Source organism: Caretta caretta, chromosome 3 (assembly GCF_965140235.1).
Source record: "Caretta caretta isolate rCarCar2 chromosome 3, rCarCar1.hap1, whole genome shotgun sequence".
Classification (NCBI taxonomy): domain Eukaryota; kingdom Metazoa; phylum Chordata; order Testudines; family Cheloniidae; genus Caretta; species Caretta caretta.
The window spans coordinates 142,151,454-142,168,638 of NC_134208.1; the positions used below are offsets into that span (position 1 = coordinate 142,151,454).

At 43.3% G+C, this 17,185-nt stretch overlaps 1 protein-coding gene across 2 annotated transcripts in view; it reads left to right on the plus strand.

Moving 5' to 3' along the window:
* Nucleotides 1-17,185, plus strand: part of KIF26B (kinesin family member 26B) — a 426,203-nt gene that overhangs the window by 123,326 nt on the left and 285,692 nt on the right. For both annotated transcript variants that reach the window (XM_075126974.1, XM_075126975.1), the window contains one exon: nucleotides 14,891-15,424. In XM_075126974.1, coding sequence (XP_074983075.1) covers nucleotides 14,891-15,424 — 534 coding nt within the window. The remainder of the gene's footprint in view (nucleotides 1-14,890; nucleotides 15,425-17,185) is intronic.

The window sequence follows — 17,185 nt, forward strand, 5'->3', positions numbered from 1 at the left end:
AAAGACTCTGCCACATATAGCCTGGATTTAGATGGCATCAGCTCTGATACTTGAAAGCGAATGCAAATGTCAGTCAGTCCATCAATAGATGCATAATGATAAGTGATATTTCAGGTTGGATGAGTTCTGCAGCAGGGATGCCTGTATTGTATATGATCCGTAATCAACAGATTACTGGAATTTTTATAAAATGCTTCATGAAGCCACTGGATATTTTTTGTTGACCACAAAATCCATTTTCATTTCAGGAGGGATGTTTTAACTTTTTCCTAAAAGGAGCGTTGTGTGGCAAGTTTGACTTCAGTGCCTATAGAATGGAGTCAGTGGAGGAGAACCTGGAGCCACTTGAACTTAAAGAGAGTTGCTGTTTCAGAATGCTAGATTAATTGCAAGAGATGCCCTTGGAGAAGCGAAGAGTGGGTAGCTCCAATCAGTGGATTTCAAGAGCATTGCAGCAGTGCCCAAGGCTAGCTTGAGAACTAAAAGCACCTTCCTTTCAGATGACATTCGTATTTCCCTATTGATTAGTCTGTGACTGGGGTACACAGGGAACACTGCATTAGTCTGAAGTAATGATCAGTGACTTTAAAGTTTACCCTTTTCAAAGGGTTGGAAGCCTATTCTCCTCCCCAGTGATTAGAGGGCTTTTCAGCTGACACTGTAACCCAAGTAAGAGTGTATTTTGATTTGTTGATTGGGTAATGTTACCAGGCTAGACTTTTCTTTTCTTTTCTTTTTTTGGATGGGTCACTAGGGGAGTACTAGGGAAAAGATTTGTAATCTTATCCCTCGTCAGACCACACAAGTCAAGAGGCTGATCCCCTTTTGGGTGGTTTATTCAGTGGTTTATTCAGGACAGAACCTGAGCTGCGGAGGGGCTAAGGGGAGGTAATGTTTTCAGCCCACACCTGTAGATCAGTGACATAGGCCCAGCAACACCGTACTGATCGGTAGCGAGAGCTCATTACATGGCTCATCCTTATGCTCAGTATCAAAGACCTGCTGGCATGGTGTGTGTGTGTGTGTGGGATGTCCACGCACACGTGGGGGAAGAAAGCTTGGGGAATGGGAAGCATCTGGCCTTGCTCAGCTCTGAATGCTCTCTCACTGAGTCCCTGCTGAGAAGACTTTTCAGCTGAGACCATTCATATCCTGCATTTAGTCACAGGCTGGAGGCCTTGGGGTTTTACGAGGGTCCAGGAGAACGGGATCTTGTGACAACTAGTAGTTACAAGTTTCATATACGATGGAATGGAGAAATGTGTAATGAATTGCTAAATAGTTAAAAACCCAAATGCAATTGAAAGCCCTGCTATGTTGCAGAGCCCTCATAATATTAGTGGCAAGGAGCAGAAGAGGGGGTACAGGTGGCCATAGCAATAGCTGCAGAGGGGAGAGGTGGGGGTTCAGTGCTGGCACCAGGTGCCCCACAGACAGCCTTCCCCTCACCCACTGTCCTCCAGCCAGTCTTCCAGCCAGACAACCCCCATCGTCCCACCAACGTACATCCAGCACTCCAGACACCTGTCAGCAGTTCCAGACCCCCTCCTGTAGAGCCATAGGCCAGAAGGCTGCCACAAGATCATCTACCCTGTGACCCAAGTACCTTCCAGTACCCACCTCTCTACAGACATCTTCCAGCACGTACCCACCCAGCTACCCTAGCAGCCACCATTCCTTGTATCCCTACCGTAGCTGCCAAGTTCTCCACAGCCCCATATCCTGCCCCAAGCGCTGCTCAGGGCAGGGTCTGTTGATCATAAGACAAAGTTTATGATCATATGCAAAGGATTTGCAAGGATGCAATTTAGCTCATTATACATCTTTCGTGGAATGTCACACATGAAGCTGGCAGGTATATGGGTATAGTTAAAGTGGTACATTTCCCCCTAGTGTGGATGCACCTATGCTGGTGGGTATCAACTGTTGTAGCTTCTTAGGGTAAGGGAAATAGGCTATACCATTATAACTGGGTCTACCCTAGGGATTGTTACCAGCATGACTTTTCTGCAAGTGTAATCTACTCTAATATCACCCTTAATCAAAACAGTTAAACCAGTAGAAAAATTGTGCAGACAGGGCCAAAGCCCTGATCTTGGAAAGAAATATGTACATAACTGAGCTCCTGGGAATATTTTCATTGGAATCAGTGGGGCTACTCACATTCATGATTGTTGGGCTGGTGTTGAAACAGAGTATAATCTCTTCATTGCTACTTTAGGGCCCTATCCTGCCAGGCGCTGAGTGCCTTTAATTTATACTGACTTCAGTGAAAGTTGAGGGCACTCAGTATCTTGCAGGATGGGGCCTAAATTTCTGTATGATGTTCCAACTTTTTTTTTAAGTTTTAGTTTTTATTCATCTTTCATATGTTTATATTAAATATTTTAGAGGCGGAGAGGTTTGTGTGGGCATTTCTCTGATCTCACTACAGGCATCGATTGGCAAGCTGCTAGCTGTTTAGGGATAGAGGCAGAGCAATGTGTTTCCATGTTACAATTTCACTCCTCAAGAAAGCCCCTTTGATATGCCACATCTCATTTTGGGGGTTCCAGGGATCACAGGCAAATAATTACATTTAATTTATTGTATGCACATAAATAAAGAAAAAATAACTATCATTAGGCAATTTAACATTTAATTTAATTTTAGATCATTAACAAACCCTTAATATAATTATGTTAATAGAACCCGTTCTAAATACAAACTGCATCATCTAATACCACATTAAAGATTAAAAAGCTTTCATATGCAAGTGTAATCTCCTCCAAGATAATTTAAAAATGTTAAAATAAAATTTCATTGTTGCACAGGGATTTTCTTGCTCAATTCCCCTTAATGATAATGATAATAGTAATAATGCATAATATAGTCATAGGATTTGAGTAGCAAAATGCAAGTAACACACACAACATGCTAAGATTTAACAACATCAGTGTGGGAGGGGTTCATTATTCAGGCATGGCAAAGCCAGGTGTGAGTTAAGCAGGATGTTTCAAACAAGTGTCATAAATACCTGTGTCAAACCACACCATCATGTATTTTACTTACGCTATGTTTTAGACTATCAGCTCTTTGGGAAGAGACTTCCAGCTAGTGGCTAGTACAGTGGCTAGTACAATGGACCCTTAATTTGGTTGTCTTTTAGGCACTACTACACTATGTGGTGTTAGTGATATTGCTGTATCACGTCTGGTTTAGTAACAGTAGCTGCATTACGCTCTTATCCTTGTGTAAAACTGCTTCTGTTTGGATACACCAGTGTATCTGGGTTACTTAAAGGTTCCCTAATGTCTGAGTCCCAATTTCACATCTTGTTCCTGCAGCTACACAGTTGTGTAGGACTGGGAGCAGGCCATGCGACCTTCATGTCTGCAGCTGTGTGATGTTACATATATTTTAAACTAGTGTTTGTTTACATGGAACAAGTAATGTTAGCACAGTGTTAAGGAGACTACATGGAAATCAAATGGCTTTAATGAGATGGATAGTGCTGCTGTTTATATCTCTCCCCTTTTTAATGATTTCCTGCCCTGGGGTGTTAAATGGTTTATATAGTTGTACAGTATCTTCCCTCATTGCCTGGAGCCCCAACTGCTGTAATCTCTACAGGTTGCTTTATGCTTTTGGTTTTGTCCTCCTGTGTGTTCGGCAACCCCCCACCCCACTAATTTGATCCTGGGTGAATTCACATCAAAGGAATACCTGACGTAGAAGGCATGAAGCAACTGCACAGGATGCAGAGAAGTGCTTGTTTTTTTGAGTTTGGTTGGGCTAAAAAGCTGGTGGAAATCCTAAAACAGTCCTGGTTGGGTTACAACTGCTTGCAGACTGACAGACAGCTGTTTTGCCATAGCGATGAAAGCAGGCATGTAGGCCACCTGGAATGCTCCACAGACCACAGTTGGAAAACCACTATGCTATACAGAGGCATTCCTAATTCCCCACTTAATTATTTTTTTAACAATGCAATCTCTGTGCTCATTGTTCACACCAGAAAGGAGACGTGGTGTGCATTGTGTGCGAGGAGAGAGAGAGTTATTCCTGTGAAGTATTTACCATCTCCCCACTCCACTGCTCGTGGTCAGGAGCGAAGTTTATTCTCCTGGCTGATCTACACTACGGGGGGTGGGGAGGGGATTCATTGGTCTAAGTTAAGCATCTTCAGCTACGTGAATAATGTAGCTGAAGTCGACATACTTAGATCTACTTACCGTGGTGTCTTCACTGCAATGTGTTGATGGGAGACGTTCTCCCGTCGATTTCCCTTGTGCTTCTTGTTAAGGTGGAGTATCGGAGTTGATGTTAGTGATTGGTGGTCAATTTATCGCTTTTATAGTAGACACGATAAATCAGCTCCCACTGGATCAATCGCTGCCCATCGATCCAGCCGGTAGCGTACACAAGCCCTCAGTCTCCTGAATGAAGAGTATAGAACATCAATTCAATTTCGGCAAGAAGGGCCGTTTGTTACTGCTACCTGTGGAGTTGCTGTTATGTCTGTTTTCCCTGATGAAATCTCTGATAGAATATCCCTCTCTGAAGCACAGCATAGTGTTCACTAGTTTCTGCCGACTGAAAATAGTTATGGAATTCCCTTCTGATCCCAAACACAGGTCTTTGGTTTGGATTTATTAACAAACTTCAGCCCCAGCTTTCTCCCTAGGCGTGGCTGTTTCTAGGGTTCCCTCTTTAGGACTGCTCAGCCTCAGGGTTTGTCTACATGAGGACACTGAAGAGAATTAATCTGAATGAAATAAGGCTAAATTTACATTTAAAAAGTTAAGTTGACCAGTATGTTGCTTGGGTGTGAAAAATCCACATCCCTGAGCGACGTAGTTAAACTGGCCTAACCCCGGTGTGGAGAGCCGTAGATCAATGGTAGCTAGGTCAGCAGAAGAATTCTTCCAACTCACAGGGGGGTGCATTAAGTACAGTGACTGTAGAACCCCTCCTGCCACTGTAGTGAGTGTCTACACTGAAGGCCTACAGCTGTGCAGCTAGTGAGGGTGTAGTCTACCAGTGTGAATTTGAAGTGGATTAGTTAAACTGCATTAAACCCCTGTGTGGACACTCTCAAATCTCACCATCTTCCGCTCCAAGTCCAAAGTGCATTTCTGTGACCTGTCTTCTCCAAGGGGTTATCTATACAGAGACTTAGTGCATGGCAAGCTGGGGTGTAAATGTACAGCACACCAGCTTGTTGTGCCCCAGGTGGTTGTGTGGATCCTGCTGCCATGCACTATAAGTTCCCTAGTGTGTTTTGATCTATTGCTGTAGCGTGGCCAGCAAGCTGATCCACAGTATATGTACACCACAGCTTGCTGCGCTCTAAGTCTCTGTAAAGACAAGCCCTAAAGTAAATACATAGCATATATATTTAAGCAATACCAAAAAACCCTACCAAAACAAGACCCTCCACTGCACATGCTACTCATCTTGGGGAGAGGATGAGAGAACAAACGTGACAGATAATAATCACGTTGCTTAAAGCATTACTGGAAGATGCTCGGATACTGCAGCCATGAGCCTGGTATAAGTCGGTTTCCTCTCTAATCTGCAATGTGTATGCCAAATTCATCCCCATGGCTTCAGGAAGTGCAATATTTAATCACTTGTGCCTTCAGGGATAGTTGCACTGGAGGGAGGTATTCATAGAATCATAGAATATCAGGGTTGGAAGGGACCCCAGAAGGTCATCTAGTCCAACCCCCTGCTCGAAGCAGGACCAATTCCCAGTTAAATCATCCCAGCCAGGGCTTTGTCAAGCCTGACCTTAAAAACCTCTAAGGAAGGAGATTCTACCACCTCCCTAGGTAACGCATTCCAGTGTTTCACCACCCTCTTAGTGAAAAAGTTTTTCCTAATATCCAATCTAAACCTCCCCCACTGCAACTTGATTCACCCCTCTTCTGGCAGTTCAGCTAGGAGGGAACAGCTTTAGTTTATATGTAGGAGTCCAAAGGTTCTCAATCAGCACATTTCCAGACTATGCTGGCCACTTCTTCAGTAATAGGCAGATTGCATCATGGTATCCCCATTTCTGCTCACTAGGTTGTACTTGTTTCTGTGGGTGCAGCCCTCGGAATGAATCTGATCCCATATGTTATTATGTAGTGGGACTTAAGCACGGGAGTATATTCAATAAAGATCTGTAGCACTGAATGTAAGTGTTGTACCAATGCTGTTCTACCCAAGCCATCCCCTGACCTTCCCATCTAGTTATCTATCAAGCTTGATAGTGACTTGGTGCCAGGCAAGAAAAATGGGAGAAAGACCACAGTCTGATAGCTGATAGAGGCACGTGTAGCAGAGACTAATGAAGGGAGGAGGATATGGTGAATGAGATCAGTTCTGAACCTCAAAGTGAGATGAGGAAATTAGCTGTAGTGAGCTGTAGCTCACGAAAGCTTATGCTCAAATAAATTGGTTAGTCTCTAAGGTGCCACAAGTACTCCTTTTCTTTTAGCTACACAGTGTGTGTTTCCATAGGAAAAGCCAGTAAAAGAAAACTAAAGAGAGGAGAGGAGAAAGAAAAGGTGTAAACCAGTCTATTCACCCCTTACAGAAGCTGGCGATAACATAAATCAGTTTGTTTAGATCACTGTTTGAAAAAAACCCCAGAAACTACCATTCATTCATAAGCAAACTTCTGATGCAAGTGTTGCTCAGTGTGGGAAGAGAAACATAAGGGCAAAAGCTAGGAATGTACAGGAAAGGTCACTACAGTACATATCCTGGATGGGTGAGGAGGAGGCCTAATTGGAAGAGAGAGTAGCTTTTCTGACTCCTGAATCGCCTGAGGGTTTTTCCCAATTATTAACACTTGGTTGTAGAGGTACTGGAAGTTGAAGCCAGATTAGATACAGCCGTTCTGTGCTTGGTAGCTCTCTTGAGAGGCAAGAAAGTTATGATGAAATAAACAGTAATTGTCTCCTGAAGCATCACGAGTGTTTTTGAATCGACAAGTAACACTGTTGTGTGAACAAAACAACTGGCTTACATCAGTTACAGAAGGTTCTGGATTTCTAGAAATGTCCCATGAGGCTACTGGAACTATACACATGTGCACATGCTTATGTTGGAGAGCAGTAGGTAGGAAAGACCAATGTTGCTCTCATCTTCACTCTTTGTAGTTTCATGATCTGTTTGGCTATCACCCTGCAAGCATGTGACATGGTCATTTGGAAAGTCACTGGACTGGACACATGTCTGCACTGCAGCTGGAGGTGTAACTTCCAGCAGGGGTAGCTGTGTACACACTACCTTTGATCAAGCTGATGCACTAAAAAGCCGCAATATAGCCACAGTGGCATGGGTGGTGACTCAGGCTAGCTGGCTGAGTACAATCCCATTCGAGATCCTAGGTATGTGTTTGCGTGGCTAGGCTACGCTGCTATTTACCTCTACCCAGCCTGGAAATTACACCTATAGCTGTCACGTAGACATACCCTGGTTATGATGTCAGTAGTAGCCTGGTGCTGACGCTCATCAGGAAACTGTAGGATCTCTCTCATAAGAAAAACAAACTAAATTTGAAAAAAAGGAGATACACCAGTGTAACTGTCCTGTGGCATTCATACTTAAACAGCCTCTATCGGGCCACTAATATTGATCTTTAATAAATCTTGGAATAATAGGCAAATCCCCGGGGACTAGAAAGAGCTAATGTTCCGGTATTTTAAAAGTGGTGACCCAGGTAACCATAGACCGTTAGCTTGACATTGATCTGAGTTAAAATCATGGAAATCCTGACTATGCTAACCATCATCTAATTCTTTAATACCAATCAACATGTTTTTATGGAAAACAGCTCTTGTCAGACAAACTTGATTGTATATTTTTTTATATGATTACAAGTTTGGTTGATAAAGTAACTGTGTTGACATAATATACTTAGACACCTGTACGGCATTTGATTAAAAAATTTAGCATTATAAGAAATGAATGCAGCAAATAGCAAATGGATTAAAATGTGGCTAATTAATAGATCTCAAAAAGTAATTGTAAGTGGGAAATCATTGTCCAGGGTTTTGTAGTGGTATCTCACAATATTTTCATCAATGTTATGAACTAAAACAAAATCATTACTAGTAAAGTTTTCAGATGATACAAAAACTGGTGGAGTGGTAGTGATAAAGACAGGTGATCTGGATTGCATGATAAACTGCGCTCACTTCAACAACATACACTTTAGTACAGCTAAATGTGAAGGTCATACCTCTAGGAACCAAGAATGTGTTGTACTTGTAGGATGAGGGACTGTATTTTGGAAAACAGTAATGCAGAAAAGGACTTCGGGGCCACAGTGGATAATCAACTGATCATGAGCTCGTAGTGTGCTCTGGTGGCTGAGAGGGCAAATGCAGTCCTTGGATGTGTAAGCAGGGAAATATTGAACTGAAGTTGGGAGGTGGTAGCATCACTGTATATAGCATTAGTGAGACTACTACTGGAAAACTGACTGGTTCTGATGTCCATGCTGTAAAGAGGCTGTTGACAAATTCCAGGCTCTCAGCAAGGGCTTGTGTCTGGCTGCTGAGTAGCCCTCAGGATACCGCACACACTCTGTGGCCAGAGTCAGGCTGGGCTACAGAGCTTCACTCGACTTCAGGGCACGGATGAATGGGCAGGATTTGGATTCGCCCTATTGATTGTACCTTTAGATTTCCCTGCTGGTATTGTCATCTTTTCTTCCCACCCCAATTAAAAATCTGGCTGCTGTCTAGCTAGCAAATAATATGCAAACACCTGTGTGCCAGATGTGTACAGCCGTGAGCCTATTACTGCTGATCCATCCGCAGAGCCTCAAGCCAGCCCACAAAACAATTATCCTCCCCCCACTTCTTTTTTCCCTCCTCCCTGTTCTCCTTTTATAACCTTTCTTCTGTTTTTCTCCTCCTTCCTGCTTTTATTCTGGTGCTGAAAGCTGCTGAAATAGGACTTGGTTAGTAATTTTCAGGTAATAAGTCTGAGTACCCAAAGCAATGGAGCACTTTTTGCAGTGCAAAGTGGGCTTATTTGCTCACATCTTTGAAGTAAGTGTAAGTACATGAGTAAGCCACAGCTTAGACTATCTGTATTAAAATATGTATGTTGTGCAGATCTTACTAGTATATGTCACTTAGAGAAATGACACTGGAAACTATTAGGATGTGCAGCGTGTCTTAGTTTAAATTTACATGTGACAGCACTGGCGGGGTTAGGATTTTAGAGTTTCCTCTGAGAAGAATGAGTTTGAAGCCCCCATATAATTCCTGTTTCCAGTTTGTACTTTTGGGACCCAATTCTTCCCAATGTACAAGTAACTGCCATTTACTTCCTGCAAAAGGAGAATGGAGCCCCCAGTGCAAAGCAGAGGTAGGAGTTCTGTCTGACCAGGGGAGGGCGGAGGGACAGGAGTAGAGTTGGTGGAGGGTCACTGAAGAGGTTGGATGTGGAGAGACCAGAGGAACAGAGAACAAAGGTTGTATTACAGGCTGGGGCCAATAAGACACCAGCCCTTTAAGGAGGCAGTCTGGAGTCTCACTGAAACCAGCATATTGTAAAAGCCCGTTTTTCTCTTCCCCAAGTCTCCTACTTCTGGCCCTCCTACTGGGGATCCCTTACTTTGCTCTCTTCTTCTCCTCAGCCTCTTTTTCTCCTTTATGAAGGAGGCCCAGGGAAGGGCTGGAGGAAGGGAAAATCTTAGTGGAGAAAGGGGGAGTTCCTCAGCTGTGGGAAAGCATAATGGGGATTCCTAAGGGAGGGGGCAGTTCCTTTGTGGGGGACGAGAGAAGTAGGAGGAGAGGGGAGTTTCTTTCGTGCAGAAGACAGGAGAAGGAAGTGGGTTGGTCATTTGTGTGGGGGAAGGAGGAAGCATGGGGAGCAGCAGGAAAGGGGAGGACCACCTGTGTGTTATACCACCCTCATGCCTGTATAACGTGTTTTTATTGGCCCATCTCCCTCATGACTGGAGGGTGTGGACAGATCCTTCTCCTTCAGAGTGTTCAAATAAACCAACCCCTTACTTAGGAAAAACAGCTGATTTGTATACAACAGCACCTTGCTCAGCGTGATGGTGGAACGCTTCTAATTTCTAGTCACCGGGTTAAAGTCTGCAGTCCTTATTCGCGTAAACCTCCCATTGACTTGAGTTTATTTTTGAGCCCCCTGTTGTTTCAGCCGAAGCACTGCCATTCCAGCAGTCATGAGCTGCTGTTTTTCCAACAGCCAGGCAATGGACTGCTGAAAGCAGCAAATCTCAGAGACCATTCAGTTTTAGGAAACCGCGTGTGTTCAGGTTGGGGTGCAGAGTCATTTGGAAAGTATCCCAGATGTGTCAGGAATGTGAATTTGTAGGTACTTTTTAGTGGAAGGAAAAACACACTGCATTTACCTTCACACAAGAAAAGAGAGCTTCTTAAACAGAAACCAGCCACTTGGCTAGTGGGATAGTGCTTGGAGTGTATTTATACAGTGGTGAAAACCATGTGTTTTGTTTTGTTTTTTATCAGGGAAAGAGCCTCCCTTTCCACCAATGTTTCTTAATTAGTTCTCTTACCCCCCACCCCCCACTGGGAGGAGAGAGTCTGGAAACCACACTTCTTCCAGGACAGAGTTGTGTATCCCTTGATCTTTGTTCTCCTCCCCCTCATCCATCACCTTGTATGATTGATCACATACCAGCAGCCATTGCCGCTTGTACTTTTTTAAAACCAGAAGCTCTATGTGGAACTTTGTGAGTGACTCCAAGCGGGAGATGGCCCCCACCATCCAGCTGCCTCAGTGACTCTTAATTCCTCTCCACTGCTCTTTCTGACAGGCTAATAGCAGCTTCTATAAATTAGTGTCAAAGAATACAACTGGATAAAAGAGACACTAGGCCCATTGGAGACTGGAGTCTTCTTCAGTAGAGATCGAGACAAGATTAAAACCATAATTGGCTGAACCTAAGGAATAACTACAGAAGTATTACAAGTAGGGACAGCGTTTCAAAGTTAGATGTGCACAGTTGCGCACATACTTTTCATATGTGTGCAAAAATCTGGTACGCATAGCAGGTATTTCCACATACCTATGGTCTAACAGATACCTAATTGGGCATGTGCAAGTATCTGATTTGTGCCCATCTTTCTCTCCTTATTTGCATGACCCCCATCCAGTGGTGGATTAATGATTTTGCCACCCCTAGGCCCTGAAATAATTGCCGCCTCCCTTTATTATTATATTATATTATATTATATTATATTATATTATATTATATATTATAGGTGTGCAACTGGGCATACTCAATGTTGAAATCTATCCTTTAAGTTTCCTTTTATAAGATCAGGGAGATGTGCAGCAACCCAGCTAGGACAAAGCAGGGATTTTTTTCTGGCTTTGAGCTGCCATTTTAGTGATGAGATTGACGTTTCGCCCCGAGTGGTGTAGCTAGCCTGTATAAGTACTATAGTTTGTCCCAATCAGCATATTACGGGGTGCTTTTTAGAGGATGCAATATGCTTTGCTAATGGGGAATGACCACAGCTGTCTCCCTTTCTTTCTGTGATGAGATAGCTACAGTGATGTCAGCTAGAAAACGGGAATGTTCTCATGTGGATTTAGTCCAGGAGTCAAAGCTTCAGGTATTGCTCAACTGCTCACAGTAGGGGAAAAGAAGTCCCTTAAGCTGAAGAGTCTGAAACATAAAAGGAAAGTACTTTCCTGATCCTCAACATTCAAAGAGAACAGGAAAGTCTTCCTGAAATCAGGGCAGACATACACCCACATTGTACTGGGTGAATATTAATATTGCCAGTGCAGTGTGTTCAAGTAAAGCCACAACAGGTGTGTGCCCTAACGAGGAGATCAGAGGATTGCAGGTGCACATAAATATAGAGTACTGAGCGTGTGGACGATAGGTTAGCACAGTGAACACAGACATATTAGTATCACTTCAATACTTAGCGGCGTTGGTCAGGGAGCAGGGCGCTGTTGTGTTAGATGCTGTTTAAAAAAAAAAAAGCTTACAATTCACTGGCCAGGGATTTGGGGTATGTGAGTTCAAATCCTGGCTCTGTAATCTATTTGGACAAATTTTAATCTCTCTGTGCCTCAATTTCTCATGTGTAAAATGAGGATAATACTCCTTACTTTACCCCACTGTGTTTTGTCTTGTCCATTTGGACGATGGGTTGTGGGCTCAGTTGGGGCCTCAAGGCATCAATATAATACAAATAGTAGGAATCATGTAACATAAACAGGATGGGACAAAGAGGGGAAGGTAACAGTAATAAGAGCATGTTTTCCATAAACTGACAGTGTGCACAGTTTAGATTGCCTGCCTGCCTGCCTGCCTGCCTGCCTGCCTAGCTGTTATCAGTTTACTCACTTGAGTTGCAGTTTTCGTTGTGACTGATCTCCTGATGCCTTCAGACTCCTTTAGCTTCTTCACCTGTTCAGTGTCAACTAGGTACCCACACTACAATGCTGTTTATACTGGGGATGGGTGAACCAGGTTTGCTGCAATAAAAGCCATCCTGAACCTTTGCCCTGAACTCAAACAAAGTCCTTTTTGTGATTCAAACAAAAGGAATGGTGAATCTTCTGTTATATTTCAGTTTTGGAGCTCTGCACTCCTGTGTTCCAGCCAGGACTGGGAACAAGTGCCAAAATGCCCTGGTATTTCTAGCCCAACCTGAAAACTCTCAAGCAAACCTGCTGTCATGAGATTTAGTGCTGTTTTGCAGACCCCAACAGTTCTGATAATATGGATAGCCTTTCAGGCTCCTGGTGCTTCTTGCAGTGAACATAAACTTCTTTTGAGGTTCGTCCATCCCTAGTTAATACACACCTATGGGACCAGTTACTTGCTGCTTATTAAAATAACCAGCATTCCTCCAGGGAACTCCTGCAGATTGCTTGCTGATGGAATGCTGAAGCCATAGTTGTCATGCAGCTGTTTCCTTGAGATCTCAAGTGTTTGCATGGGTGTCTCTCTGAGAATGGAGTTTTAACGTCCTCCGTGTCAGAGGCAGTATAGGGTCCATCGGCCCAGTCAGACTTTCCGTTCCTGGCACAACATTGCAACAGATCTGCCAATGCAGAAGAACAAAAATGAGTCAAGACTAATATTTTTAAGTCAGCATCCACTTAGAGATCATGATATGAGAACAGACTTTAGTCCACTCAAATCTGATTAATGTTTGGGGTATTAGTTTGCCTAGTGACACATTTTTCTAGCATCTGTATGTCTTTTGTTTTTTTTATATTATGTTTTTTATATTTCGCGTCCTGAAACCAATGCAGAGCTATCCAGTGGACTCTTGTCAGAATGGCAAGACCATACATAAGGATCAAAAATCCAAAGTTGAGCCCATCTTCCTAGTTCCTCCTCAGGAAAAGGAGAGATCTTCCTTTCTCACTCTGTTTATTATATCAGAATGATCTAATGTTTGTTTTAACACTGAGATGAAGCTGAAGTAATTGACGCTCAGTATCTCTTAAAGCCACCGTGCTACTTGAATATTATTTATATCTTTCTGACATTTGCTTACTTTAGAAATGACCTTATTTCCTTGGAATACTTATTATAGTGTCCAGGAATTTCCATGCTGTACTGCTGCTGGATCTGAGCACTGTATATAATTACTTTGGGTTCCAGCCCAATTGCCTAAGGGGTGGTTAACTTTCAAAGAACAATAACCAGCTCTGTCTCACTAGCTAGAGGAAGGTAGAACTGTCAGGGTGTTTCCCTGGTACATATCAAGCAAATCGAAATAAGACCAAGATCTTAATCTTGCTATATAGAGAGCTTTTCTCAAGCACTGTGGTGAACGTACAGATTCCCTTTCTGCATTACCTGGATATAAATGAAGGGGGTGAAAACCTCCTATATTGCAGTTGAAATGGATAAGCTAGTTTATTCGATATGCAGCCATAGCTATGGTGGACATTCTGTGGGCTGGAAAATAAAATTTGACAACTGTGTTTCCCCATTTTTTCCTGATTCTTCACGGCAGTGTGACGAGCAGGGAGCTGCTGTACAACACAGCTCTTGTCTTCTGACACACTTTGATGCTCTGACCCCTTTGTGCACTGAATAGAAGTGACCAGCCTGAGGCTTGATCAAATCTCAGCCCCCTGTTGTTTCCCCATCAGTTTATATGACTCTCTTGGGCTTCTGCTGCTAGAACTGCTCTTTTTGCTGCTGTGCATAAAAAGGCACCATGATTTATGAATCAATTAATCACTGCATGCTGAGGAGCTCTTCACGGTAGTTAAACAGAGAAAATAAAATGCTTGAGTATATAATAAAGACAGATCGTAATTAATATGACCCTCCCACTTATGAACCCCTCCCTCCATGCCTTATACTTGCCACTCCTCCTTTCCCAGTATGTGCATACTAGCCTGCCTTGATTTGCATTCTTTGAGTTTTGTTTAAAAAACAATTGTGAAACTGTTTTCTTCGTTTTCACCCAGCTCTGTTAGCTGTCAAAGACCAAATACTGACCTCTAGATAGATTGTGAACCTTATCAGCCTGTTGACTTCAATGGAGTTAGGCTGTATGTCACCTGTGTAAATGAGAGCAGATTTCATTCAAGCCCGCAGTGGGGTAGAGCAGGTTAATTCATTCTCTCTGCCATGCACTCAGGCTTGCGATGGAATTAAGAATATTTAAATACATTTGCCATTTCTCTGTATTTGAAGTAAAAGGGAAGGTTTCTCCTGAACACATCCTAGTTTCTGATTTTTGTTTCTCTGCTGCTGGCATACGTTCACTGTATCAAATGGCCTTTGTTTGCTCCTTAAGCTTATCTCATAAATTGCCTTTTGAAATGCACAATCCTCAGCAGAAATGTTTCACTGCAATGATCCTGGTTAAACATTCCCTCCCCCCCTTCTTCTCTGCTTGGTTTTCAGGACCCAGCTTTCTCTTCGGTGATCCATGACAAACTCCAGGTTCCCAACACCATTCGGAAGGCATGGAACGAGAGGGACAACAGATGTGACGTTTGTGCCACCCACCTGAACCAGCTGAAGCAGGAGGCCATTCAGATGGTGCTAACGCTGGAGCAGGCTGCCAACACCGAACAGTATGATGCCTCACCAGGCTCACCCCCACCCCTCTCCAATATTCCCACGTTAGTGGGCTCCCGACATATGGGCAGCCTGCAGCCCAGAGACTGGGCATACATGCCCACTTCCTACACTACTGCTAATTACACAGGCTTTGTGGCCAACAAGCACAGTGGGAAGCCCAACAGCCTGGGGATCATCAATGGGGTGGAGAAGAAAAATGGTTCCCCTGGACACCAGGCCAAGGTCAGCCTACAGATGGCTACCAGCCCCAGCAATGGCAACATCCTGAACTCTGTAGCTATCCAGGCTCATCAGTACCTTGACGGCACCTGGTCCTTGTCAAGAACAAATGGGGTCACCCTGTATCCGTACCAGGTAAGTGTCTTAAAAATGTTTATTTAAACACTTTAATAATCTTAATCCTACTAACATCTTCCCAGCCTCACACTGTGGGACTGATCCTACAAAAATGTACTTCTGCTTTAAAAATGTGGGTATTCCCTTTTGAGTATGCGCGGTACTAAGCACTATGAGCCAGATTTTCCACAGTGACCAAAGATGCAGCTGGGCACCTAACCTGCTTGGGTGTTTTGAAAATCCCATGAGATGTCGAACTCCTCTCTTTTGGAAATTCTACTAGGTGCCTATCTCCCTGTTTAGGCACCTAAATACGTCTGATAATCTGGCCCTGTGCTCACTAATAAGCATTTGCAGGGTAAATCCCTCTGTTGCTATTTTAATACTTATCAGCTATGAGAGTAGTTACTATTATGGTAAGAAAAAAATAAGTGAATGAGGAGCGTTGAGACATCAGTTTTATCACACGTAGAAAAGGGCTGGGTCAAAAAATAAGAGTGTATTTAAAATTATTTTAACTGGAAAATATATGTGACTTTACAGTTTCCTGAATCACATCTGGAGATGTCAGCATGTGACATGGACTGTGCAGTTTGATCTAAGAAAAAACTAGACCTGAGCAAAGAGTGGATAAAAATTGTGAATTATTGCTTGAATAGGAAAAGTAATTTCAATTTGACTGTGTTCACAACTTTTTGCCTTCATTTTCTATGAGCATTTGGATGGTTGAGTTTTAGTATCTTGAACAACAACTGTATACTTATGGACCTCTGTTCATGACCACACTGTACAACTTTATTACAGGAGTTTAAGAGCTCCACAGGATTATTACTGGTCTGGTGCAGCCAGGTTAATCACAGGTGGCCCTATGACTGGTGCCACTCCATCATATTTTAAGCCTGAAAGCGCAAATATTTTATTTTATTTCTTCAAATGTCTAAAGTCAATGACAGTGCTAATAGGGTACGTGTGGCACCTTTTCAAGTATTTGTGCAATCAACGAAAGGAGATGTTTGCCATGAATTTTCACAGGGGGCTAGAGGGTGAGCCTGCCCTGCACTCACCTGGCATAGACTGGGCCCAGCTTCCTGCTCTGGGCCTTGCAACATGGTGCATACTACTCTCTGAAATTTGGCCTGGCATCCCAACTGTCCAGAGGGGTGCTGGGCCAAACCCTGAATGGCATTGCAACCCTATGAGCCAGGTTGCAACGCTAATCACTCAGATATGGTCCAGCTGCTCCTCCGTCATGATGGAGAAGTGGTTGGGGCAAATCTGAATGGAACTGTGACCCCGTGTACTAGGTTGCAATGCTGGGCCTAGCTCCTGGGAAAGGAGCCACCTCTGCAGGGGGCGTGTGGGGCAGGCTCACTTTCCAGTCCATCACCCTGTGATTGCAAACCCTGGCTCCGCCATTATCTAAAATATAGCTATTGATGCCGATCTTGTGGTTTCCGTAGCTATCCAATAAGTTGAAATCACAACATAATGCAAAAGGACTGCATGATAATCTGTCCACTTCAGCACAGCCTCTTCTCGACAGACTTGCAAAAGAGAATACATATGGGCTTTGGAGTGAGGCCAGGAGACTAACAAATCTGGGCACTGGTGGACCAGTCATTGATAATCGTGAATTTTAAATTCTGTATTCAGTTGTCATATTCAAAAATTAAAATTCTCTCAGTATTGGTTAGTTATGGTCATAAGGGAACAGAAATGGCAGCCTGTGTCATTTAATTATCAAAAAGCATGGATTTCAAAGTTTGAGTATTTGCCTCT